The following is a 25,285-nucleotide window of genomic DNA, read 5'->3' on the forward strand; positions in this document are numbered from 1 at the left end:
AGGGGCTGGTGCCACTGCCCTGGCAGGTTCCTCTGTGGCAGCCCCTGCCCGCCCAGGGATCCCAACAGGGCTGGCGGCACCTTGGCAGTGTGTGGGTGTCATTGGTATGTGGACAGGCAGCCTCCTGCTGCTGCCTTGCCCAGCTGGAGCTGTGACCCCAGCTTCCTGAGGCCCATAGAGGTGGGTGGGAGGGGATGCTGCTTCCTAGCCTCCAACCCTGGGGCCTCCCTGGGGCCGGGGAATGAGACTGGGAGACCCAGGAGTCTCGGCTTTTTACCTTGAGGTGACAGCACGTGGAGAAGCAGCAGGAGATGCTGGGCCACAAATGGGGCCGGTCTTTCCTGATTGTGTTGACTTAGTTTCCCTGAAGAGATGCAGCTTGAGGGAGATTCTGGGTGACCGAGTTTCTCGGGGGCAGGGACAGGAGCAAGACCTGGACCGTGGGCATGTCTGGTCCTCTTTCCCAGTCCTGATGTAGCTCTTGGGCTGGCAGGGCCTTCTGAGTCCCTGTTCTAACAGGCTTGGGGGCACCACAGCAGTCTCAAGGTGGATCCCCTGCCGACTTGCCCTGCGGGGGTGTGGGTGGTCTCTGTGGGAATGGGAGCTAGGAGTTACAGTGTCCAATTCGTGGAGGGGGCGGGACGCAGTGCAGTCCCGGCCCCTCCCTGGAGCAGGGTTTCAAATACTCACGGAGCTGGGGCGCCAGAGCTGCTGCTAGACCAAGCTCTTGCAGTCTGTCCTGTGCTGCAGACACACCCCCAGCTGGGACCTCTGACTTCTACTGGGACCCAGATCCTAAGCCTCTGACACAGCCAATCCACATCCCTCAGGTGAGTCTGGGGGGGGGGGGCGGGGTACTGAGCCGGGGGCTGGATGTGAATGGAGTCTCAATATTTGGGCCTCCGTTTCCCCACGGAGGAGAACGGCCACGGCCGTAAGCCCAGCCCACCACTTTGGGGAGACCTGGAGAGTGGCAAGGGGAGGATATGCCTTCCTGCCAGCCACCAAAGGGTGGCAGAACCTGCCCAGCCCCCGCGTCCCAGCAGCCGGGACTGAGAAGGGTGGCCTGGTGTGTCCGATTCCACGTCCGCGCTCACGCGGGCTGTGTCTGTCCCTCTAAGCCCGCCAGCTTTGCGCCATGGGCAGGCCCCTGGCCTTATTGGCTGCGCTCTGGGCGCTAGGGGCTGCAGGAGACGCGGCGCTGCGCATCGGAGCTTTCAACATCCGGAGCTTCGGCGACAGCAAAGTGTCAGACCCGGCCTGCAGCGGCATCATCGCGCAAGTGAGGCTGGGGACCCTGGGCGGGGTTGTAGCTGGGCTCCGCGGGCTAATTTGCCGCGCACACGTGACCCCGCACCTGCCGGCCCCTCCCCCAGATCCTGGCTGGCTATGACATCACGCTGGTGCAGGAGGTGCGGGACTCCGACCTGAGCGCCGTATCCGCGCTAATGGAGCTGATCAACAGGTATGGCGGGCAGGGCCCAACGTGGGCCCAGGTCTCCGAGCGATGCCTTGACCCCGGGCTTGGCCGGTGTCTCCGCAGCGTGTCCAGGCACGAGTACAGCTTCGTGAGCAGTAAGCCCCTGGGTCGGGACCAGTATAAGGAAACGTACCTGTTCGTCTACAGGTGAGGGGCGGGGATGCGGGGGAGGGGTGCGCAGGGCAGGAGGGGGCCCACTTGGGGCGCCCACCCACCCTCTACACCCAGGAAGGACACGGTGTCGGTCGTGGACACGTACCAGTACCTGGACCCGGAGGACGCCTTCAGTCGTGAACCTTTCGTGGTCAAGTTCTCGGCACCCGGGTCAGGTGAGGCCCCGCCCGTCCCGCAGGCCCCGCCCGTCCCGCTGGCCCCGCCCGTCCCGCAGGCCCCGCCCCAGCCCCTGACATCTACCTCCTGCAGCTGCCGAGGAGTTAGTGTTGATTCCGCTGCACGCGGCACCGCACCAAGCTGTAGCCGAGATCGACGCGCTCTACGATGTGTACCTGGACGTGATAGACAAGTGGGGCACCTACGTAAGCCCCTATGTCCGTGCGGCTCCGCCCTGCCCCACGGCCCAGGGTCCCGGAGGTGCGCCCTGGGGGTCGGCCACAGGCGTGAGGCTCTGCGCGCGCGGCCCCTCCCGCAGCCTCAGACCCAGTTCCGCGGTGCCCCACAGGACATGCTGTTTCTGGGCGACTTCAACGACGACTGCAGCTACGTGCAGGCTCAGGACTGGCCGGCCATCCGCCTGCGCAGCAGCGAGGTCTTCAAGTGGCTCATCCCGGACAGCGCCGACACCACGGTGGGCAAGTCAGACTGTGCTTACGACCGCATCGTGGTCTGTGGTGCCCGCCTGCGCAGCAGTCTGAAGCCCCAGTCGGCCGCCGTATACGACTTCCAGGAGGAATTTGGCCTGTACCAGGCTCAGGCGAGTGCTGGGCCCAGTAGGAGCAAGGCCCAACCTCAGTACACCTGGCGCTCCCCTCCCTGCACTGTTTCTAGAAATGGCCCTTAGAGGTTCAGTTCTGGCTGAATGGAACAAATCTGGGATGGCAGTACAGGAAGCTCTTTACCTCCCCAGAGTGGGGTCCCGAGGCCATGCTCCCACCGAACCCGCACAGCTGGGATGGATAGCCCAGGCCTCGCTGGTCTGTTCCCCCACCCCCAGATGCAGTGGTTTGTGGACACCCAGTGGGCCCCTTCCTGGGGGGAGATGGGGCAGTTTTCTGGGGGTGGAGCCTGATGGAGGACTGGCTGCTCAGCAGGGCCTCAGAGTTGGTCCCTTCTCCCTTCAGGCCCTGGCCATCAGTGACCATTTTCCTGTGGAGGTGACCCTCAAGTCCTACTGACAGCCCTGAACCCTGGCCAGGGCAGGCTGCCTGCAGACTCTGGCCACAAGGAGGAAGCCCCACAGGGCTGCAGGGTAGGGTCAGCTGGGCCTGGACAAGTGATGGGACTACTTCGAGCCTGTTTCCCCATCGTGAAATGGGCCGCCACCACTACCTCATAAAGTTGTGAGAAGCACCTCGTAGAGCACTGGGCATACAGCTGAGCTCAATAAACAGCGAACCCTCAGCCAGGACCACACACACGTGTTGGCTCCGAAGCCTTCATGTCCTTTCTTAGGACTCAGCTCTTCTGGGGCACAAACCTTCGTCTTGCAGCCAAGCAGGTCCCCGGTCCCAACCCATTTAGGGGACAGGGACAGCCTGGCCTGCCCATTCCACATCCTGCTGGGAACTGACCACCTCCAGAGCAGGCTGGCTCCAGAAGGCAGCTCCTGTGCTCACTGGCTGAAGCTCCCTGCTCGCTCTTTGTGCAAACTAAATGCTTTCAAGCACCTGTACTGAGTGCAGCTGGGGTAAGTGCTCACACAGGGTGTAGGGTGGATGTGTGAGGCCAACCTCCCAGTCTTCAGTGTTCCTCCTATGGCCCCGGTCCCCAGGCCTGCAGGCCACTCACAGGCACTTGTGTATGAGGGTCCTTTCCTACCCAGCACTGCAGTTGGCAGGCGGGAGGTCAAGAAGGCTGGCCCCCTGCAACCAGCCGGCTGGCGGTGCTGGGACATGTGGAGAGCCTCCTCAGTGGTGAGCAGGCAGGTTGGGTTAAGGTCCTGTCCACAGAACCTGAACAGCTCACAGTGGTTACAGCCCCTTCAAAGGTGCCTTCCTGGTAGCTTCTTCCTCAGGAGCCCTGGGCTGGGCAAGGACTCAGCAGGGAGGACAGTGGCCTGCACCCTGAGTAAACCCATCACCTGAGGATTGGGAACAAGTAGACTGGGGTACACAGTGTAAATGACAGGGGCCTGATGAGGTTTCTGGTTTTCGAAGCGTCTCACCTTCGGCAGGATTTAACTGGCCTGAATTGTATGGGAGAGAAAAACCTTTGTTTCAAGAATCTGAACAAGCTTTTCTTGTTAGATCTTTCTAAAGTCAGATTTAGGACACCTGTGATGTAAAATGCCTCCCTCCTCCCTCTCCAAGTCACCCAATTTCTCTGAAATTTATACAGGCTTTCCATCCAAACAAAAAACCATGGCAGCCCAAGGGCTTTTCCCTTTTCCTTTTCTTGTGTGGCTTGCCAGGGCCCACAACTACCTGGCCTTATGCCTCCAGCAGTCAGGCATCCCACCAGCCAGGGATGGGAAACTCAAGGGCTTTATTCTGCTCTGGGAGAGGAGACACTCAACAGTGACATCGCTGAGGTCCAGAAGGGTGCCATCTACCACTTTATGATTCCCAAATCAAGACACTGCTTGCCAGCTGTGCCCATCTGCCCACCCGCCAGGCACAAAGGGTACTCGTGAGTGGTAACAGGCCTTAGGACTATGGCTACAAGGAACAGGCCTTTTAGGGAGATGAGCAAAACAAAGAGCTAAAAGTACGTTTAAATTGGAAAACACCTTCTTTAAATCCCTTGGAACCATAGGGCCCCCAGAAGGGTGCAAACGGCTAAAACCCCTGCATGGCAGCCCAGCCCTTAGCCTTTCTTTTGTTTGAGCTTTTCTAAGTACATCTGCAGGGACTTCTGGATGGAGTCTCTGGAGATGAAACTGACAAAGTTCTGGATGTCCGTGTCGCGCTGCTTCACCAGGCGATCTACCGTGGTCTTTCGCATCATGTTCTTGGTCAGCTGTCGAGCGTGATCTAAAGAAGATGGGTCCCACCTGTGAAAACCCATGCTCTTCTCTGGGACAGTGGTATTCCCAAGCTTTCCAAGGGAGTTCCAACTGAAACTCCGGTAGAAAACTTAGAAAATTCAAATGAGCAAAGAGAAGAAAATGAAAGCCACCTGTTCCCTACTGTCCATCGATTTCCTTTAAAATCATACAGGATGATATTGTGAAAGTTGCCTTTTTAACCTGTTATTTTCCCTCAACTATATTGTCGGCAATATTTTCCATGTCACTACATACTCTTTTACAACATAATTAATGGCTGCACGGTATTCAGGCATTTGTCTGTGTCAGGCATCGGCAAACCTGGCCCCCCAGAGCTCAAGAGCCAAGAATGGTATTTACATTTTTATATAGATGGAAAAAATTTTAAAAGGGTAATATTTTGTGATACGTGAAAATTACATGAAATTCAGAATTCGGTGGCCTGGTTTTATTGGAACACAGACACGCTTGTTAGTTCACGTGCTCTAAGTCCGCCCTCCTGCTCTGGCGTTATGGCAGAGACCATGTGACCAACAAAGCCGAAAATCTCCCTGGCTCTTTACAGACAGCCTGCTGATCCCTGGTTTCTACCATAGTTGATATAAGCAGCCCTATTTCTTTTTTGGCCACATTGCATGTGGGATCTTAGTTCCCTGACCAGGGATCGAACCTGCACCCCCTGCAGTGGAAGCAGGCAGTCTTAACCACTGGACCACCAGAGAAGTCCCAAGCAGCCCTATTTCTATACACAGACACACAAGCTGTTTCCAGTTGTCTGTGTAGTGGGTTGAACAGTGGACCCCAAAAAAGTATCTGCAAGAGACCTTACTTGGAAAAAGGTCTTTGCAGGTGTAACTGAGATCATCTTGGATTCAGGGTGGGCCCTAAATCCAGGGACAGGTGTCCGTAAAAGGAGAGGGAGCTCTGAGATATAGAGACACACTGTGGGAGAAGGTCATGTGAAGACACAGCAGGGATGGGAGTGACGCAGCCACAGCCAAGGACACCTGGAGCCCCCAAAACTGAAAGAGGCAGGAAGGAGCCTCCCCCAGAGCCTCTGGCAGGAGCGAGGGCCTGCCCACACCGATTTTAGACTTCTGGCCTCCAGACCGAGAGAGAATGCATTTCCCTTGTTTTAAGCACCCCCCTGCCCCGCAACTCCCCCTCTTGTGGTAATTTGTTACATCAGCCTCAGGACACTAGGTCAGTCTGCTATTGTGAATGGCTCATTTGTGAATTGCTTGAGAACCTCCTGTCTCACCAGAAGCTCCAGGCTGGGGAGGGGACGGGGCTCTCTACTTGCCCACCGGTACCCACAGCTGTTGCCCCCCCGCCGCCACGCCCCTCACCTGGAATGGCCATCCACCGGGCCATCACCGAGAGCGCTGTGCTCAGCACCTGGTCCTCAGGCACCACCTGGTCCACCAGGCCCACCTGGAGGGCCTCTGCTGGCAGAAAGAGCAACCCCAGCTGCAGGGCCTGCTCTGAGGCACGATGCCCAATGGTGTTCACAAGGGTGTCTTTGAACCTGGAAGCAGACACCCACTCACGGTGGGCTCAGGGCTCCCGGGGAATGGGGGTCGGCGGGGGGGGCGGTGGTGGGCTCAGCCCCGGGTCTGGTGGAGTGTGGGTGCAGCCCCCGGTCTTACCAGAAGGGGGCGACGATGCCCAGCAGGGTCTCGTTCAGCCCAATGAGGTACTTGGGGTTGTCAGCCAGGATCCGGTAGTCGCAGGTGAGGGAGATAAGGCAGCCTCCGGCCGGGCAGGCTCCCTACAGGGGAAGCAGGACCAACGGGCTCTGGGTGCTGCTGTGGCTGGTTCCGGTCATCTTCCAGAGACCCAGGGTCCCAAGGAAGGGCCTCAGGTGGCCGTGAGCTCTTGGGTGCTTCCAGCCCCCAGGATGCTGTACCAACACTGGGGGTGTGCGCACAAGGGGCTCCGGCTTGCCCATCAGCCTGAGGCCGCGGGCACTGGCAAGGTGGCCAGCGCTCAGGCCCAGAACACCCCCTCTTTTCTCACGCACATGTCAGGGCAGCAAGCGGCCTCTCCTCTCCTCCAGCAGGAGGTCCTCCGAGGCCCGACCTCACCCTGCCCTCATCTCATACATCCACTGCCCCAAACAGAGGCTGTCAGCGGCCACCACACCCCATGGAGTCTTCCTGACTCTGGCCGTCCCTCCTCTCCACCCAGCTCAGGCCCTCCTGGCACCTCTCTGGCCTTAGCCCCACCCCTGCCTTCCCTAGGTTAGGCCAAAGTGATATTCCCAAAATGTAGATCTGATCCCACTTGCCCCCACCCTCATAACCCTCCTGCTGGACCACGTTGACCATGGGCCCTGGTTCCTGCCCCCACACTCACCCCCACCTCAGTGAGCAAGTCCCCCCCAGCCCCACCCCTTCACCTGGTCTGTAATGGCAAGCTGACCTGTGCACCTCTGAGGGTCTCCCGACTGCCCCCTGCCTCTCTGAGGGCTTTTTGAGGGCAGGGCCACATCCACACCCACCCTAAGGGCTGGCCCGCAGCGAGCCATGGAGGCCCCTCGGGAGCGGGGACACTCACGTTGATGGCGGCGATCAGCACCAGGTTGGATAGGTACAGCCGCAGCCACAGCTCCTGCACCGCCTTCCAGTACTCGGCGTAGTGGGCCGGGTTCTTCCCGCACATCTCTGTCAGGTCCAGGCCTGCGGAGAAGACCCTGGGGCAGTCCTGGGGAGGTGGGGGGGGGTGGGCAGGGGCCCCGTCAGAGTCTGCCCCACAGTGCCAACACAGCCCCAGGGCCCAGGGAGCCCACAGGTGCTCAAGAGACAGGGGAACTGAGGTCATGCTTGGGCAGCAGGATGCTGCCTCCAGGAGCCCAGAGCTGGGGGCTCCAGGGAGGCAGCCTGGACCTCCCTTGGACTCTGTTCCTTCTGCATCCTGGGATATTCTTCCCTTTCCAGCTTCAAACTGGAAGAAAAGGCAGCAGGGCCAGGTGCTCCCCCAGGGACATAAACACACTGGACTCTGTGCATACCTCTGTACTCATCCTGGGCAGAGGAACTCAGGGGCGGGGGAGGACTCCTGACAGTCGGAGGGGACACATGTTCTGATGTACCTCAAAAGCAAACTGCAGACTCCGGTGCAGGCCAGAAGGAGCTGTCAGGACCCGGCCAGGGAAGGAGGGAGTGGTGAGCAGTCAAGAAGACAGACCTCGGGACTCCCCTGGTGGTCCAGTGGTTAAGAATCTGCCTTCCAGTGCAGGGGATGTGGGTTCGATCCCTTTCGGGGAACTAAGATCCCACAGGCCGCAGGCAACTAAGCCCGTGAACCGCAATGAAAGATCCTGCGTGCTGCAACTAAGACTCGACACAGCCAAAAGTAAATAAATAAAATAAAATGGTTTCTGTTTAAAAAAAAAAAAAAAAAGATGGACCAACTTATGTCATGGCTGCAGTCTGGTCATCATGCAGTTAGCTTTTTTTTAAAAAAAAGAAGACAGACCTCTGCCCTGGGCTGTCACACGTGAGACATAAGCCTGGGGAAGGATCTGTAAGGCACGTGTGTCCTGTGTGGACGCCCCAGGCCCCAACACAGCCGCTGAAGTGGGGGTGGGGAGCGCAGACCAAGGCAGAAGGTGCTTCTGGGCATGGGCACCAGGTTCTGGGTGCTCTGTCAAGAATGCAGGCCAGGGGAGGGGCAGCTCCCCAGCCCTCACCCGAGAACACCGCACCTGGGGTTGCTGATCACTAACCAGCACTGGCCGCGGTCACCATGTGCTGCTGCAGCAACGACCGAACCCCCTCCCCTGCCTGCAGTGTCTGTGAGGAGGGGCAGCCACACTCGAAGTCCTCTACATCCTTATATTAAGCGACAAAAGCAAGTTGCAGTGCAGGGCATAGATGCAGCCCCGTGTTTCTCATATACACACGTGCCTGTGTGTGCACTGATACCAGCAGGCTGGCCTTTTGTTTACGTGGAACGTGTTCCACTCCTGTCACTAAAAAGGCCCCACAGGGGTGGAAAGACTGGCGGTCGGTACACCACGTCCTGCTGTCTCACAGGCCGAGCAGGGACCCGTGAGCCAGCGCCTGTTGGGGGTGGGACGGCAGGGGGATGGAGCTGCTCCTGCTCTGAAGATGTGGCAGGACTGACGTTCAGCTTTTCAGCCTTCCTCCTTAATCTCTTCCCACCATGAGCTCCTGGCTCCCCCCTCCTCACTGCCTCCCCAATTCATTTTCTCAGCACAGAAGCTGGAGGGGCTGACAGCACTTGCCCACAGTCCTGGCGCTGGAGGGAAGCAAAGGCAAAGAACTCTATTCTGGATGCGAGAGAAGCGAACACATTAATCCCAGCTGGGGATGGCCTCTGCCAGACAGATGAAAATGGATGTGGGTTGGCCTATTTCCGTGATTTCTGTGATTCAGCAACGTATCTGTAGTGGGCCGAACTGTGTCACCGAAGAAGACAAGGTCAAGTCCTCACCCCAGTACCTGAGAATGTGACCTTATTCAGAAATAGCATCTTTGCAGATGAGATCAAGTTAAGATGAGGCCGTACCGGAGTATGGGGGTCCTAAATCCTTTGACTGGTGTCCTTCTGAGGAGGATTCGGACACAGAGATAGGGCAGACAGCCACGTGGAGACAAGTACAGGAACCCAGGGGCCCCCCGAAGCTGGCAGAAGCAAAGGATTCTCCCCCATGGCCTCTAGATGTGATTGGCCCTGTTGACACCTTGATTTTGAACCTGTGGCCTCCAGACCGTGAGGGAATACATTTCTGTTGTTCTGCCCCACTGCTACCCGTTGGTGGTCCTTCGTTAAGGTGGCCCCAACTAACACAAGTCCTTCCAAAACATTTGCTGAGGACCCACTTTGGGCCAGGCCTTGTGCTACGTACACAGGAGGAACTTGATACAGAACACGAGGCGCAGACACATTGCTGGAGGGGAGGACACTGTCACAAGGAGAACGCAGGCTCCGGAGGGACAAATGCTGGCTCCCTGTCCCCAGAGCACAGGGGCTGGGGGCCTGGACAAGTGACAGGTCTTCCCCTCTTTCGTTCTAAAGGTCCTATCTCTGGTGACACGCAATTCTCTCATTTTCAGAGCATAATAAAGAAAACGTCAGGCTATGAAATGACACCTTAAATGGAGTATTTTCAGGAATTATCCAGGGTGAAAAGTTCCTAGGCAATTTCAGCATCTCTAGGCAGGTTAGAAAGTTCCCTCAAATGATCTACACCCAGTATAAGTCCTACCCTTGGAGCAATAAGGTCATCTCACTCCCGTGGGATGGGGCAAGGCTTGGCTCTGCAAACCCCAGCTTCACGGGACGCACTGGGTGCGTGCATCAGGCCAGCCCCTGAGGGTTCCCTGCTGGTCCGTGCCTCCAGCACAGTGATGGGTCCCCTCGTCAGAGGCAGCCAGGCTCTCCAGAGCTGCAACTCCAGGCCACCCCAGGACAACCTGAGGGTTTAAGGAAACAGGTGCGAGCCCACAGTGGACCTTCCAAACCTTGGCCTAAAAGGTGCAGGAAGCAGGCTGTGACCGTCTGCTTCCTGCACCTTTAATGACGGCAGGGCCAAGGTGTTCCCATTGGTCTCTAGTATCGTGGCACTTAGCTTTGGGGGACGCTTATGCTGTCTGTGGCTCCTTCTAACTTGAAAGGTGACCCCAGTGCTCTTCCTGACCCAACAAAGTCCTGTTGTTACCAGCATTTGCTGGCTTGTAGGGGAAATGCTGCCGTTCCCATTCCCCTCGAGAATTCAGAAGGGAAAAGCCTGCCCTCTGAGACCTCAACTCTAGGACCTGCCCAGATGGGAATGGAGGGCACAGCTTTTGGGATGAGCACCGTCACTGGGGCTGGCCTGGGTAGGTCCCCAGGAAGCTGTTGCCAAGTTTGCACAGGGTCCACCCTTCGTGAGGTCGAATGGCCTCAAGGGTATCCTGCAGAAATGTCACCTGCCCTCACCTACATCCTGGCCCTGGGTGTGGAGGGCCGAGGCTTGCCCCAGGTCTGGCTCCACAACCGCATGACCTGGGAACTAAGGATCAGCCTCCTGCGGGAGAACCAGCTGCCCATGGCACGGCCCCCTCGAGCCCCCACACCCAGGACTACAACCCCTGGAAGCCCTTTGTGGTGGCACCCACACCTGGGCCGCCTGGGTTTTCTCCACCATGTGAAGTGTGTAGGAGGGCTCCTGAGTCTGGACTTCGACCTGAGAACTTGGGGCCTTGGGGGAGCTAAGGAGCACCCACCGAAGTCAGGATGACGCCTCGGAAGGTCTTGTCATTCTCCAGCTTCTCCAGGCTGATAATGAACTCTGTCAGCAGCTCTAGGCTGAGGCTGTTCACTGGGGGGTTCTTGAACTTCATCACGGCGACCCCTAGTTTGAAAATGAAAAGGACAAAACTCATACCCAACATGGGAAAGGTACCCCCAACTACCCTGCACCCTCAACCAGGCCATGGGAAGCTACACAGATTTTGGGTTTTTTAAATTGAGGTGAGATTCATATACCTTATAAGAAAGGGAACCCTGTACCCATCAGCAGTTACCATTCTTCCTGTTCCAGCCCCTGGCAATCAGTAATCTCTTTCCTGTTCCTATGGATTTGCCAGTTGTGGACATTTCATATAAGTGGAATCATATGTGACCTTTTGTGTCTGTCTTCACTGTTTTCAAGGTTCATTTATGTAGTAGCATGTGTCAGTGCTTCATTCCTTCTTAAGATCAAATAACGTTCCATTAACTGTGTACAGCATGTTTTGCTTATCCAGTCACCTGCTGATGGACACTTGGGTTAGTTCCACCTTTTGGCCATTGTAATACTGCTGTGAACATTCATGTACAAATTTTTGTTGATCTTTTTCTCCCAGATGTAAGTCCTACATCCTCAGGGGAGTAAGAAATGGCCTTAGTTTCTTGAGTAAGTGAGCAAACACTAAACCAGATGTGCAAGGAGGAACGCCAGTGGGGGCCTCTGGTTCATGCTTGTTTAAGGATTGAGAGTAAGAATATCAGGGGTCAGATGTTCTTAAACACTCCATCTATTCATTTATACTGCCAGCAGCAGGGAAAGCAGGAGTGGTAGGGCCTGCCCTTGTGGACAGTGCAGCTGCTGGCCTGGGCCGGCTGGGGCCATCTGTTCTCATCTGTTCTGCCTGGCCCAAGGGCAGACCCCAAGGGCTTTAGAAATGCCACCGTTCACTTAGGGTACATCTCCCTGGTCAAGGCCTTGGAAATCTCTGGATAGTCAACACAAACCATTCTCTAGGAATGAGAATTAAGTCCTGAAGGCAAGGAGACTCTTTTGAGACCTATGATTTATGAGGAAGAGGTAATTATTAACTGGCTACAGGTATGTACATGTAAAAATAAGAAGCAATCAAAACTTTCAGAAGTGAGCTCCCCAAACTTGGTTCGGAGGTAAGTTTCTTTTTTCTTTTTTTAAAATTTATTTATTTATTTTATTTTTGGCAGCATTGGGTCTTTGTTGCTGTGCGCAAGCTCTTCTCTAGTTGTGGCGAGCAGGGGCTACTCTTTGTTGCGGTGTGTCGGCTTCTCATTGCGGTGGCTTCTCTTGTTGCGGAGCATGGGCTCTAGACACATGGGCTTCAGTAGTTGTGGCATGTGGGCTCTAGAGCACAGGCTCAGAGTAGTTGTGGCACACAGGTTTAGTTGCTCCACAGCATGTGGGATCTTCCCAGACCAGGGATTGAACCCGTGTCCCCAGCATTGGCAGGCAAATGCTTAACCACTGAGTCACCAGGGAAGTCTCAAATGAAAACATTTAAAAAAGTACTTTTATTCCATTAATTCCTCCAAGCCTCAAGATGCCTGAAGGTTACCCAGGTCTGGCAGTGAGGACAGAACCAAGCCTGGCTTTCTGACCTCAAACTCAACCTTCTACCACGATAAGCCGGTGAAGCTAGCGAGTTCTTCCATGGTGGGGTGGGAAAGCACTTTGGTAAAAAATTGTCTCACTGATAATTTTTTTCTTACTTGTTTACATAAAAGAAAGTCTACCATTCAAACCATTTTTAAGTGTACAACTAAGTGGTATTAAGTATATTCACAATCTTGTGCAACCACCACCACCTACTTCAATACTTTAAAAATGTGTTTTATTCAAGTTCTGATATATATTCAAATCTGTCACAGAAACAATCCTTTCAGAAACTCAGGTTTTTGTTGGACTCGTAGTTGGGTCCCTCATCACCTGGCTCGGGCAGCCCCCAACCCAGAGAGGAGCTAAACTAGAGAACTGAACCAAGGAACACGGTGGGTGCCCTGACAGCAGTCCAGGCACAGGCAGCGATGCACAACCTGTGCGTGTCTGGGGGGCTCTGGGGGCCTGAAACTGTAGCCCCTTTTGGGGAGGAGCTTGGCTCCCTGCCAAGCCAGAGTGGACTGGGGATGGGAGGCATCTTGAAAGGCTGAGGCCAGGAGCTGGGAGGTCATGAGACAGCTTGTCCTAAAATCTGACACTGCACGTCTCCGATGTCAAGCCTGCTCAGGACCCAGCTCTGAAGTGCCCTCTGGTAGAGAAAGCACTGGTTTCTCTTTCAAAAGTGCTTTTTCTATCTTTTTAAAATCCCCCTTGGAGACTTTTAGGAGGTGTTCTGATGGGAGTGGGTAGGAGTGACTTCACTTGTGGCTCCTGGCTTTAATTAAAAAAATATCTGCTGGGTTCTGTGCCACTTGGGAGTATTAAGAAAAATTAAAATATTTTATTCTGAAATACTTCCAATTATTTTAGTTCCCAATTTAACAGCTAAGGAGCACATGCCCCAAACTTTAAAAACTGAAATATTTTTATCTTCATAATGAACTGGGGGGCGAAAACACCTAGACTGATGACCCTTAAGCTTTGAACTCAACAGAAACTGCCTTTAAAATTGGGCTTTATCCCGTGGCCTTTAGAAATTCGAGCGTTCTCCCGAGTCTGGATTCCAGGTCTGGGCCTGGAGCTGGGGGAGATCAAACGCACTGCCCAGTGAAGCCCGCTCTGCTGCCAGCGCTCCCCTCTTTCCCCACAGCCGGGCGGCCGGGCGCTCGGGCGACCGCGCTCCGGGCGCTTACCTGCGGCTGCGTCCGGCTCCACCAGCACCCGCTGGGTCCCGAAACGCCGCGCGCTGTCCCCGCTGCCGGCCGTCGGCTCCGTCCGCCTGATGGTCGCGCCCCGGAGCAAGGCCCCTGCGGAGGGCAGCGCGAGGCCCGTTAGCCTGCCGCGCCCCTGCCCCCCTCCCCAGGCCCTTGCCCAACCCGGCCGCCGCCCCCAGTCACGCACACGGGCAGAGCAGGGCACGCGACAAGACGCGCGCTCCAGCCGCCAGCGCCATCTTGACCGCACTGGGTCGGGGTCGCGGCGCCGGGGTGTGGCCTTGCCGCCCGCCCCGCCCCCAGGGCCTAGGCCTCTCCTCCGGGAGGCGGGGGCTACTGCACCCGGCCAAGGCCGCGGTCGGAGGCCCGAGCGGGCGGAGCCTCGGGCTTAGCTGAGCAGGACGCTGGGGCTGCGGGGTGAAGGGTCGCCGATAGGGAAAACCGGACAGGCCAGACGCCGCACTCCCCACGACCTCCCCACGACTCGCAGCTACGCCACCACGCAAAGATCGAGCCGCCCAGGCCCGGGACCACACGTAAGTCACGGAGTGTGCGAGTCCCGGAGAGGGTTGTGAACCGAGTGGTAGTCAGGGACTGTGGGGACCCCGGCAGCTTGCGGCCCCGCAGAGCCGTCAGCAGAGCTGTGGGCACTGGAAAGGATGCTAGAGGGGATGCTGATGGGGGCCAGTGTGAACTCCGCCTCCTGCCTGTGGGGTGGACCAGGAATCTCAGCTGGTGGTTTAGCCACAGGTGTGGGGCAGCATAGCCTGGTGACTAAGAACTGACCCTTCACCTTCCCCAAGGGGTGAGGTGCTCTCACACCACTGTGGGACTGCAGTGCTCCCCACAAGGAAGGGGAAGGAGACATCTCGTGTTTGTATTTACTTGATCCTGCCTGAACACTGTTCTGACCATTCAGTTTGAACACTGGACACAGTAAGGGCCAAGGGTCAAGTACGGGGGGGGGGGGCAACTGAGACTTGTTTTTGTAACATCTTAAGTGTTTTCAATTGTTCCTTGTGAAACAAACCAGTTTTTGAGGTGGAAAATAGCTTTTCCATGGCCACCTAAAATAGCAGCAGCAAATGAAATCCACATTTCTGGTCAGGCAGAATTCAAAGCTCCTGTAATATAAAGGTGATAAAACACCTCTTTCTGGGACTTCCCTGGTGGTCCAGTGGTTAAAGACTCAGCACTCCCAGTGCAGGGGGCGGAGGTTTGATCCCTGATTAGGGAACTAAGATCCTGCATGCTGCATGGTGTGGCCAATAAAGAAAAACAAAAAACACCTTTCTAAAATGTGTCTAGCCAAGGAGCAGCCCAACACTCATAAACACTTCCAGTGTTTTTCTGGTTGAGAGGTTTTGGAGCTGTGACTTTGGGAATGAAACCAAAACATTTTTTAGACAATCATGTTTAATTACCTCACAACTGAAGCTGCCTTTGGGGCCAAGGGACAGGAAAGAGGCAGCGAACCCAACACTCGAGCTGCACTCTAATCCTAGGTTTATTCAACACAATTCTTTTCTCTACACGACAAAGTACAAACACAATATTATCTAAAATGCTACAAAGTTACAAAACTCAAAACAGAAAATGTATAGTACTGACTGTACAATAAAAGCCAAAAAAGCAATGTACACGTTGCCAAAGTAACCTGCACGACCACCATGAATACCAACACAACGGGGGGTTCTGTGATGACCGGACAGAGCTGGCTCTCAACTTACAAGTTTCAGAGAGAAAGGGAGACATGGGTTTGTCTGTGTGTGTGTGTGTGTGTGCACGCACATGAGTACACGTGAAAAGAACCATTTTGGGTATTTGGCCCTAGAGGTCAGAAGAGGACTCAAGCAGGGGAGCAGGGCCAGGCTAACAGGAATGGCAGCTGCGTAAAAGCACACCCTTTCCTGTGGGACCCTGCAGGCCAACAGGTTAGGGCACGACCAGCCCACCAGATGGACCCCACGTCATCTGTGGAATGGGAAAACATGCTCCCAGGCTGGGGCTGTACCACCGCCTGGAGCCCCCTGCTCATCCCTGCTGGCTTTGCCACTAAACTGACTCTCAGGAACTAGAAATGTGGAAGCTTTCTAGCCAGAAAACTGGAGGGCATCATTATAAGCACGACCCCAAACCAACAACACTCCTGCAGCCGGAACTCTGCCGCCAGGGGAAATGTAGCAATTACTGCCTTCACCTTCGAAGCCTGCCCCTGAGTGAGGATTTTTTTCCTACCGATCCTCCTTCTGCTAGAAAAGTGACAAAAGTGAGTTGGATGGTATACAAGTCACAGGGCAGAGCTTCGGTGGCCCTGCTTATCGGGAGGAGTTGGAGCTGGAGCGGCTCCTGTGGCGGCGGCGGCCAGGGGAGCGGGATCGCCGGCGCACGGGGGACCTGCGCCGAGGGGAACGTGACCTGTGGGAAGAGGAGAAACCACATCAGACACGAAACCCACGCCCCGGGAGCAGCTCCGCATCTGGAATCACAGGGGTAAAGCTGCCTTCTTTCGGGAACAATTCTACACAGCTTCACACTCCAACACTCCAGTCAGGACAGCTCCCTTTGGATGTCCCTGACGCAGAACCCTTGGGAGACACACAAATGTTCTGGAGACCAAGGGCATGACCCCAGGCACTCTCTTCTTCGAGGGCTGTGCAAAGTGCACCTTGACACCACTAGCAGAGGACAGCCTGACACTGGCCTCTGCCAAGGGTGTTGTTAGCCTCTCCCCTACTCCTCTGACCCTTCCGGTTTTCTCATGGAGGGAGGGGAGGGGTCACACCTCCCGAGGGTCCCTCAATCAGGCAGCTCTTCCTTTCCCCAGCTGGAAAGAACACGATGAGCTCTGAAGACTGCCTATGCCAATGCTGCTTTCCCACCCCCATCATGAGGCACAGAGGACAGGCAGGGCTGGACAAAGTCCCAAAGTCATCATCCTAACTTTTGTTTGTAAATAAGATAAACGGAAACTGGCCCTAACCAGTCCCCTGTGAGACCCCGAAGTGATTCACCTTCTCCTCATCCGTGGGGGTGACCTGCGCCACATGGGAGGTGGTGGCAGCATTCTCCTGGGAGGGCTGAATCGCCTGGGGGGTGGCCGAGGCCAGGGGGCCAGCACAGCAGTGGCAGTGATCTCCTGGCCATCGATTTGTCCTGTTGAAAAAAGGATAAAGTCACAAAATATCTAACAAGCACCTACCCTGGGCCAGGCCCAATGCCAGCTATGGGCATACCATGGTGAGTGAGACAGAGAGGAGCCTGGGGGGACAAGGACAAACTACTCTGGTCACAGAAAGAACCTCATAATTACTGTTATTGGAGGTTTCATAAAGAAAACTACCAGGAAGCAGGGAACCTAATCTTAGTGCATTGGGATAGCCTTCCACGGGAAGCACCATCCAAGTCAACACCTAAAGAACAGCCTGGAATTTGCTAAGTGAGGGGAAGAGCTATGCTCCCGCCCTGAGCTGGAAGGTGGTGTTGCACTTGAACTTCCTTCTTAAGAGCAATGTGAAGGGGGCACTGCAGTGAGGAGACCTGGCAGGGGGCTTTGGCAGGACTGAGATGGGGGTGAAACATAAGAACTCAAGGGATAACGGGGAGGTATAATCACCGGAGCTTGGTGATGGATCAGGTGAGCAAGCCCAGGGGTGGGGTGAAGGATGATCAGCACCAGGGTTTTGGATGATCTGTGATCTCCTGAGAGGTGGGGCCCGAGAGGAAGAAGGGACTTCTGGGATGGGGAACAAAATGAAAGGATGTTCAGGAGTTGTCAAGTCTGTCTAAAGAGTTTGAAAAAAGTGCTTCAGGGAGGTGAGTCCACGTGCAGCAAGTACTAAAACCACGTGTGAATGAAATCGTAGAACGGCAAGGGGAGGCAGCTCAGAATGGAGGCACAAGGAAACTGCAGGACCTCAGGGAAAGAAAGAGCAAAGGACACTGAGGCACAGACCCAAGAATCCCAGGGGATAAGGCACCCGGATCCAGTCCAGGGACTGCTCAGGGGACCAAGCACAGCCCGTGTACCCCCAAAGAGTGGAGGGTCTTCTATCTTCTCAGCTCCTACTTTCAAGGGAACTTCTGAGGTATTAAGGTGACTCAGGAATTTGGACCTATGTTCGCAACATACTTGAAAGGCTCAATTTAAGTAAACACGGCTTAAGGTGGCCCTGGCCTATGGCCAAAAGCCAGTCCAAGTCAGGGATTTCACAGGCACTGACTATGTAACAACAGAGGCAAAGTCATCCTCTGGCTAGCTACCAGTAAAGGCAAAGCCCCCCCCCCCCCCCGCTTTCTTTCTGGAGACAGTGTGGAGCTGTTCCATTCAGTGGTGCACAGCACAATACACACAGGAAAGTCCTACCAGAATCTTAAGAAAACGTGGAATATTTATAATCACACACATCCTGAACGTGCCCAAGTCTCCCAAATTTTTAGCAAGTGCTCAGACTCTATCAAATACACAAGATCAACAGTCTCTAAAACAAAGGTGTGACTCAACAAAGCCAAGAGCTGAAGTGTGCAGAGGGATGGATCATAGTTTATGCTTAACTCATAAAACACTCCAGAGGGATTTAAGTAGATTGAAAGAGTTGTACCTCAGTACCAAGGAAAATTTTGTAGTATACAAACTCTACCAGAGCTCAAGGGCCAAAGACCTGTGAGGCTATTTATCAAATGTATAAGAGGGCCTCCAAGGATGTCAAGATTGTAAGGGGTTCAGAATCTCCTTCCCACTTGGCCTGGCAGCCCACACAGTGCTGTGGGCAGTCCCGGCTCAGCTCCAGCTGCCTAGAGTACAGCAGCAGTGAACTGGGGCACAGACAAATCCCATATTCCTTCAAATGCAGACTATTCGAAATTTGAAGCTATTCACAAGCGTTCAAAGGTTGACAAATCATTCTACCGAATAAAAAGTGGCTATGGGAAATGGGTAAAATTTGTGAATTCAGCGAAGTTATCCTAAAAATGCTGAAATGTTAGCAAAAGACAAAATGATTCAGGACTTCCCTAGCAGCGCAGTGGTTAAGAATCCGCCTGCCAATGCAGGGGACATGGGTTTGAGCCTTGGTCCAGGAAGATCCCACATGCCGCAGAGCAACTAAGCCCATGTGCCACAACTACTGAGCCTGCGCTCTAGAGCCTGCGAGTCACCACTACTGAGCCCGTGCTCCGCAACAAGAGAAGCCAACGCAATGAGAAGCCCGTGCACAGCAACGAAGACCCAATGCAGCCAAATAAAAAGAGAGAGAGGGAGAGAGAGGGAGAGAGAGGGAGAGAGAGGGAGAGAGAGGGAGAGAGAGGAAGAGAGAGGGAGAGAGAGGAAGAGAGAGAGCGAGAGAGAGAGAAAATGACTCAGAGAGGATTAAAGAAAACATTTCCATATAAAAATGATGCTTCGTTATATTCATAATATACTCCTTGGGGGGGGGGGAACCGTTCATTTGATCCTTAAACTTTGATTGATATTCATATTTGATGAATTTTTTTTCAAGAACCATGCTCCACAAAACATGTTTTTGGTAAACACCCACCCACTGAGTAAGAACTGGAATCTTGAAAGAGCTCCAGGGAGATTCTTACATGCAGCCAGGTTGAAAGTCGGTTTTAAACACACTATGCGTGGTGGGTAGCTGGTCGTGGACAGGGGACAAAGAAACAGGGGTTCAGAGGGGAGCTGGCAGGGCTTAACTCACCTCCGTCCATGTGCTTCAGCGCCTTCTCGGCCTCATCTGGATTCTCAAACTCCACATATGCATAGCCTTTAGACAGATGGGGGTGCATCCTTTCTACAGGCATGTCAATCATTTTAATTTTCCCATAGGTGGAGAATATCTCCATGATATGATCCTAGGGAGAAAGAAGAGTCACTAATGCTCACCCACTAATCACTTGTGTAAGAGTCAGAGAACCCACTACACAATGACTACAACCTTGGCACCTGGGGGTAAATCTAAACACATACATATAATATATTCCATTAAAATGAATTAACCAGTGCTCTACTTGGTCATGCACCACCAAGTCAGCCCTCCGAAATGCTACATTCTAAGTTCACCTTCTGGCAGAGGCTTGCTTCTCCAGCTTTCCACTTTGAAAATTTGCAAAACAGACACACCCCACTGTCCACTGGACAGAAACAGGATTCCTCACCTTGGTCACATTCCTGGTGAGCCTTCCAATGTGCACTTTGGTGGGTTTAGGGGAAGGGCTCCGCCTTTTCCTTTCCTTTTCATCTCTTTTGGGTGGTTTGGATCTGATTGAAAAAACAAAAAATCCTATTAAGACAGTAAAACTCCTTTTTTGGTCTATTTTTATAATAACTACGGTGACTTTACAGCCCCCCGTTTGTTAATTTAGGTCCCCAGGTAATTCACAGGTTTTGGGGGAGAGCCCTCAAGCCAATTACTCCCGGGTGGAGAAGTGGTGCTGGAAGGGAGCTCACTTCGAGCGGGAACGCCGCCTGTTGTCATGTCTGCGCCGAGAAGGACTCGGTGAGCCAGAGGAGCTGCTGGAGCTGGAGCTGCGGGATGTGCTGGAACTTCCTGAGCGGCTTGATGCTGAAGATGAGCTGGATCCGCTGCTGGAGCCTGTGCTGGTGCTGGAGCCTGAGCTGGAGGTAGAGCTGGACCGAGACCTGAGGGGCAAGAGGGAGGGGGTCACAGACAAGTGGTGGGAGCAGCATTTCTTCACTGAACAGGCAAGCCTGCACATGCTCCCAAGATGAACCGCTGGCCTCGTATTTTCAAAACCCACTGCTTTCCCCAGCGGGGCAAACACTGACATCCTCCGATCCCTGCCCTAAGCCAAAGCCCTTGGTAGGGACAGAAAACAGCATACATATTGTGCAGTGATAGGGAAGGAAGAATGAGCTGCTTCCAACCTACACAGAAGCCTTGCCTACTGGGAGGTAAAGGAGGAGCCTGGCAAGTCAGAGCCACTAACTCAGCTTGGAAGGCAGCTACTGACTAACACAGGCTGGTTTTCAACAGAAGGAAAAGGAAGCTCCAGGCTAGGGCAATCCAAGCACAACTCCAAATCAAAAGCACTTGACAGAAAAGCATACCCCAAGATGTCCCATTCCTTAACATCTCCAGAAAAGAAAGAATCCCAACACCATCCTCTGTATATAATGAGAGCAAACCCCAAACCAGTTTGCCATAAATTAGAGTCTCTATTAAAAATCTGAGTGTGTTCCTTTATAAGAAGACAGAGCACTCTGCAGGCTCTTCGGGAAGGAAGAGGGACACGGCTGTGGACGCGAGGCCCTGGCAATGCTCTAACCCGTCAGCCCCACCTGGTGCTGCTGCTACCACTGGAAGCGCTGCGTCTCTTTCGAGTTTTATCCCTGCCACGATCCTTCTCGCTTGACTCCTTGGTGGCCCCCTTATCTTTAGAGCGATCCTTGGACTTCTCATCAGAGCGGTCTTTGCGTTTGGTAGGAGAAGGAGCCCTGGATAGTGAGGAAGAGTATGAGATTACATGCCCCTTTGAATGAACCCTGAAACAACAGCACAACCCCAAAGGGCTACACAAATCCCAGGCAATCACAGGGCAAAATATCTGTGGCTTAGGACACTTTCACTGTAAAATTCAAGACATTTCCAATTTTCCCCTTTCTGAGGGTCCCTAGCAATGAGCACCCCCAAAGTAGCACTAGAAAAATCTAACAGAAGGATTACCTAGTGCTGGACTTTTTATTATTTTCTTTGACTCCTAGCAAGCTCTTCTTTTTCACTCCTGATAAATCCATTCTCCCCTTCTGAGGTGTTCAAAGCAGCAATGGCGGCCTCACTTATCTGAACTCTCACTTCTAACTTGAGTCTGAGAAACGATCCCTAATCGATTGCAATTTACGCCAAAGTGCAGCCTAATAACAAGATAAAAGGATTTACAGAGTAAATTGGCAAGGCAACATATCTACTTTGCAATCAAAAGCTGAGCACAGGAGAAGGCAGCAAGGAACACAGTAAGCAGCAAGCATCCACAAAGCCAGGAACACACGGGGGATGAGCACTGTTTCCTCAGGGGGGGAATCCTGCCCCCACAGGAGGCACAGGTAGAACCATCACCTCAGCTTGTCTTTTTCTTAAGGAACGGTGTGGATGGTGGTGTCCTGTTATTTTACAGGCGGTACAATACCCGTTTTTCATTCTTAAGTTTGATGATGAGCCCTCCACAGTCCTTTAGAAATACTACAGCACCACATTTGCATGCAGAACAGAGAAAAACCCAACTGATAGGATTAGATTTCTTGTTTCATTGCTGTAATCTTTGTAGGATACATTGAATATATGATATGACTGGAAGCAAAAACCATTTCAAAAGTGACTGGTACCGGCATCAAAACATTTAATACCCAAACACAAACAAATGAAACGTTCCCCATGAACACTTAAAAAGCAGTAAAATAAGCCGTTGAAGAATAGTCATTGTAAACACTGACTAATGTTAATGATATGCATATGAGTTAGGGGGGGAAGTATACCAAAGTCTGCAACTTACTTTGAAATGCAAGAAAAAATAAGATTGATGGGTGGCTAGATATAAATAAAGCAAATGTTAACAGAAATGTATCATGTAGAATCTAGGTGGTGGTGACGTGGCTATTCACTGCACAAAATTTTTTCAGCTTTTCTGTATGTTCACATTTTTTCAAAAATAAAATGTTGGAGGGAAAAAAGTAGACATTGGAATTGGATGAGGTACCACATGTAAGGGTTTAGCCAAGTGCCTGGACTGCCATGTACTCAGTGAACAAGCAATAGTAAATATTACTCAAGAACAAACAATTAATTATGTGCCCTGTTTCCTCAGGACTGTGTCTTTAGTATTTCCACTGAGGTTTTGTACAATCTGCTTGAGTTGCAAGCAAAGATCTCGGGATGTCAGCCTCAACTACCTCTAGCTCACCTTCCTGTAAGTAACTTGGACACGGCACACCAATCGGGATCCTGTTTCCACGTGAATAGTGCTGCCAAAATGCTGGATAAACATTCTGACTGAAGAAAAGAGTACCCAGCTTTGGACATGCAAGTGAAGTACAAAAGAGAATGTCACTTTTGCTGCTCTTTTCCAGGACTATAAAATTTTTAAAGATTTTTTTTTTTTTAAAGTTTTATTTATTTATTTTTTTTTATTTTTGGCTGTGTTGGGTCTTCGTTTCTGTGCGAGGGCTTTCTCTAGTTGCGGCGAGCAGGGGCCACTCTTCATCGCGGTGCGCGGGCCTTTCACTGTCGCGGCCTCTCCTGTTGCGGAGCACAGGCTCCAGACACGCAGGCTCAGTAGTTGTGGCTCACGGGCCTAGTTGCTCTGCGGCATGTGGGATCTTCCCAGACCAGGGTTCGAACCCTTGTCCCCTGCATTGGCAGGCAGATTCTCAACCACTGCGCCACCAGGGAAGCCCAAGATGTTTTGTTTTAAAATAATAAGGTACTATAGACACCCAGCAGGCAACATTGGATAAGGTTAGTGTCCTTGGACAATCAGTGAGTATAATTCGATGGTTAAGAGTCTGGAGTCAGCCTGCCTGGGTTTGATTCAAAGCTCTGTTGTGTGACCTTGGACAAATCACTTAACCTTTCTGAGCCTCAAGTTCTCATCAGCAGTACAGTGACACAGACAGTTCCTACACCTCATAGTTATCAGGGACATAAACCAAATTAACCCATAAAGGAGTTAATTTGGCACCTAGTTAAGGCTCAATAAACGGTAGCTAATGTTAGAAGAGAGGCTCTGGAGGCTCTTCTCCCACATAAATTCTTGACTCTAAAGTCACACACAGTCTCTGAATGCTCAACAGGGGTCCCTGGATTGCCCCTATTAGGGTCACCAAGAGCAGCACTGTCCAATAGAAAGAGTGCCAGCTACAAGAGTACTCTAAAATTTTCTAGTAGCTGCATTACAAAAAATCTTGGTTAACAGATAAAGTTAACTATTAGTAATATATTTATTTGACATGCTACACACCAAGTATTATCTTTTCACCAATCAGTATACAAATTCATTAATAAAACATCTACACCTCCCCATACTAAGTCTTTGAAACACCTCAATTTGAGCTAGGTATATTTCAAGTACTCAATAGCCACGTGTGGCCAATGGCTACCTTATTGTTTAACTGTCCCAGAATGCAGATTCCTGGACCCCACCGCCGTCCTAAAGATCTGCCCTAATGTACTTTGTGAAAACAAGCACCACCGGTTATTCTTAAAACACTAAAAATTAAGAACCACAGAGTAAGTGAACGCTTTGCTGGGCGTGGCCTGAGTACTAGAAAGCAAAGGTTGAGGTTCTCTGTTTACACAAGTTCAGGTAACAGCACAGGACCTTGATTACCTCCCCCATCCTCCGGAAAGGTGCGCGTCCAACAGCCAGAGAGAGGAGAGAACAATTAGTTAAATCTCGAGTAGATGGCGTTTCAGCTCACATCTTCAGAGCACCTTCCCCATTTAAAAGTACATTTTAGGCACAATTCATGCGAAATAACAAAGAGAAAAAGCCATGCCTCTCCTCCATCGATTTTAACCTTCCCGTATCCTCCCTCCTGGGGTTACCCGTCAAACTGAGCTCCAAGACGTTAGGGGCCTATCCCCAAGGACTAGCACCGAGAACGGCACACAGGAACCCGGCAGACGTTCGTGGAGTCGATGTTTGAATTAACGGCTTCGAAGGGAGGGTCAGTCGGTCACCCAGGGCATCCCACAAAGCAACTCCGCACCCACCGGCACCGGCCCCACACGCGATCTCGCCGCCCACCGTCCGCGTTCACTCACAACTCCCCAGTCCAGGCGCCGGGCCGCGAGCACTTCCAGGGTAGGGCCCGGCGTTGCGGGCCTGGGTCTCCAGCCCGGCGAGAAGGCCCCGAGGGCGGAGGCCGAGCTCCCGGCTGCTCCGAATTCCGGGGGCCTCACTGGGCCCGCCGCAGAGCGGACGAAGCGAGGGCGCCCTTCCGCCCGCCGCGGCCCCGACCACTTCCGGGCCGCGGCCTCGGCGCCTCCCACTCAGCCCGCCCCGGACCACACTCTTTATTCTCAAACACTGTACCGCGCCGCTAGGCCGCCGTTGTCACCGCGTGGCCGGGGAGCAGGCCGGCTCCACGATGCGCCCCGCCGAGCCTGGCGGGCGGCCCCTGAAGCTTGGATGGGGTCGGATTCCTCCTACTTACATCTTCCCGCCGCCACGACCTCCGCTCGCTCTCCTCAGCCTCTGACGCGGGCGCCGCTCTGGCGTCAGGATTAGGGAGCGGGAAGGCACCCTCGTCCGGCGCGCAGCGATGACGTAGACCGCCTCAGCCAATGAGTGCGAGCGAGGAGAGGGTTAAAGGGCCAAGGCCTTTTTGGGGAGAGAGGAGTCGGGGCGCTTATACTCTGTCTCCCTCTCTGGAGGGGCGACTGGGGCTGTCCCGGGGTAGCTGCACCCCTCATGGGGTCGGCAAGCTGGCAGCTCTCTGGGGCTGGGAGGACTGCGCTGTGTGGGTAGCTCGCGGGCCGGCGCGGAGCGGGTTAAGGGGGCCGTGGCCCCGCCCCTATCCGTGCGCGTGCGCACCGGGCTCG

The 25,285-nt window shown here is 53.5% G+C and overlaps 3 protein-coding genes and 1 long non-coding RNA gene across 18 annotated transcripts; 2 read left to right on the top strand and 2 right to left on the bottom strand.

Annotated features, from left to right (window-relative positions):
* Nucleotides 1-124: 124 nt before the first annotated feature.
* DNASE1L2 (deoxyribonuclease 1 like 2) lies at nucleotides 125-5,080 on the top strand. Of its 7 annotated transcripts, XM_033429113.2 has the most exons (8): nucleotides 125-830; nucleotides 1,122-1,282; nucleotides 1,377-1,465; nucleotides 1,544-1,627; nucleotides 1,709-1,809; nucleotides 1,904-2,016; nucleotides 2,160-2,411; nucleotides 2,779-5,080. In XM_033429113.2, the coding sequence occupies exons 2-8, from the start codon at nucleotides 1,139-1,141 to the stop codon at nucleotides 2,830-2,832; spliced, it is 837 nt and encodes a 278-aa protein (XP_033285004.1). In that variant the 5' UTR covers nucleotides 125-830; nucleotides 1,122-1,138; the 3' UTR covers nucleotides 2,833-5,080. The 7 variants fall into 7 exon arrangements, with proteins under 7 accessions (XP_033285004.1, XP_033285000.1, XP_033285002.1 ...); XM_033429109.2 differs by having other exon boundaries at nucleotides 1,377-1,627; nucleotides 1,904-2,071; XM_033429111.2 differs by having other exon boundaries at nucleotides 1,377-1,627.
* ECI1 (enoyl-CoA delta isomerase 1) lies at nucleotides 4,369-14,143 on the bottom strand. The gene is made up of 7 exons (XM_004270293.4): nucleotides 13,915-14,143; nucleotides 13,707-13,820; nucleotides 10,880-11,007; nucleotides 7,203-7,349; nucleotides 6,293-6,414; nucleotides 5,993-6,171; nucleotides 4,369-4,629 (listed from the first exon to the last, which is right to left on the bottom strand). Exons 1-7 carry the CDS (start codon nucleotides 13,964-13,966, stop codon nucleotides 4,463-4,465), a joined length of 909 nt encoding a protein of 302 aa, XP_004270341.1. The 5' UTR covers nucleotides 13,967-14,143; the 3' UTR covers nucleotides 4,369-4,462.
* LOC125961550 (uncharacterized) lies at nucleotides 14,132-21,157 on the top strand. The gene is made up of 2 exons (XR_007472425.1): nucleotides 14,132-14,263; nucleotides 20,091-21,157. It is a non-coding gene; the product is annotated as an uncharacterized LOC125961550 (long non-coding RNA).
* Nucleotides 15,211-25,047, bottom strand: RNPS1 (RNA binding protein with serine rich domain 1). 9 transcript variants are annotated; one of them, XM_033429096.2, is made up of 9 exons: nucleotides 24,898-25,043; nucleotides 21,413-21,600; nucleotides 21,028-21,183; nucleotides 20,176-20,367; nucleotides 19,884-19,986; nucleotides 19,427-19,580; nucleotides 17,344-17,463; nucleotides 16,742-16,883; nucleotides 15,211-16,145 (listed from the first exon to the last, which is right to left on the bottom strand). In XM_033429096.2, exons 2-9 carry the CDS (start codon nucleotides 21,481-21,483, stop codon nucleotides 16,046-16,048), a joined length of 1,038 nt encoding a protein of 345 aa, XP_033284987.1. In that variant the 5' UTR covers nucleotides 21,484-21,600; nucleotides 24,898-25,043; the 3' UTR covers nucleotides 15,211-16,045. The 9 variants fall into 9 exon arrangements, with proteins under 9 accessions (XP_033284987.1, XP_033284986.1, XP_033284989.1 ...); XM_033429095.2 differs by lacking the exon at nucleotides 24,898-25,043 and adding an exon at nucleotides 24,506-24,891; XM_033429098.2 differs by lacking the exon at nucleotides 24,898-25,043 and adding an exon at nucleotides 24,069-24,891.
* Between the last annotated feature and the right edge of the window lie 238 nt (nucleotides 25,048-25,285).

This window comes from Orcinus orca, chromosome 16 (genome assembly GCF_937001465.1).
Source record: "Orcinus orca chromosome 16, mOrcOrc1.1, whole genome shotgun sequence".
Taxonomy (NCBI): Eukaryota; Metazoa; Chordata; class Mammalia; order Artiodactyla; family Delphinidae; genus Orcinus; species Orcinus orca.

Excerpts from the sequence above, each read along its gene's own strand:
- DNASE1L2 (XM_033429106.2), top strand. The coding sequence starts at position 1,139 with ATGGGCAGGCCCCTGGCCTTATTGGCTGCGCTCTGGGCGCTAGGGGCT. Across the intron at positions 1,283-1,376 it reads GCAGCGGCATCATCGCGCAA|ATCCTGGCTGGCTATGACAT; the intron begins GTGAGGCTGGGG and ends CCCCTCCCCCAG. Across the intron at positions 1,810-1,903 it reads GTTCTCGGCACCCGGGTCAG|CTGCCGAGGAGTTAGTGTTG; the intron begins GTGAGGCCCCGC and ends TACCTCCTGCAG.
- RNPS1 (XM_033429096.2), bottom strand. The coding sequence starts at position 21,483 with ATGGATTTATCAGGAGTGAAAAAGAAGAGCTTGCTAGGAGTCAAAGAA. Across the intron at positions 19,581-19,883 it reads TCACCAGGAATGTGACCAAG|GATCATATCATGGAGATATT; the intron begins GTGAGGAATCCT and ends CTTTCTCCCTAG. Across the intron at positions 16,884-17,343 it reads TGATCCATCACCAAGCTCCG|GACAAATCGATGGCCAGGAG; the intron begins GTGATTATACCT and ends TTTTTTCAACAG.
- ECI1 (XM_004270293.4), bottom strand. The coding sequence starts at position 13,966 with ATGGCGCTGGCGGCTGGAGCGCGCGTCTTGTCGCGTGCCCTGCTCTGC. Across the intron at positions 6,415-7,202 it reads TGCTGATCGCCGCCATCAAC|GGAGCCTGCCCGGCCGGAGG; the intron begins GTGAGTGTCCCC and ends CTTCCCCTGTAG. Across the intron at positions 4,630-5,992 it reads CCGGTGGATGGCCATTCCAG|ATCACGCTCGACAGCTGACC; the intron begins GTGAGGGGCGTG and ends CATCTTCTTTAG.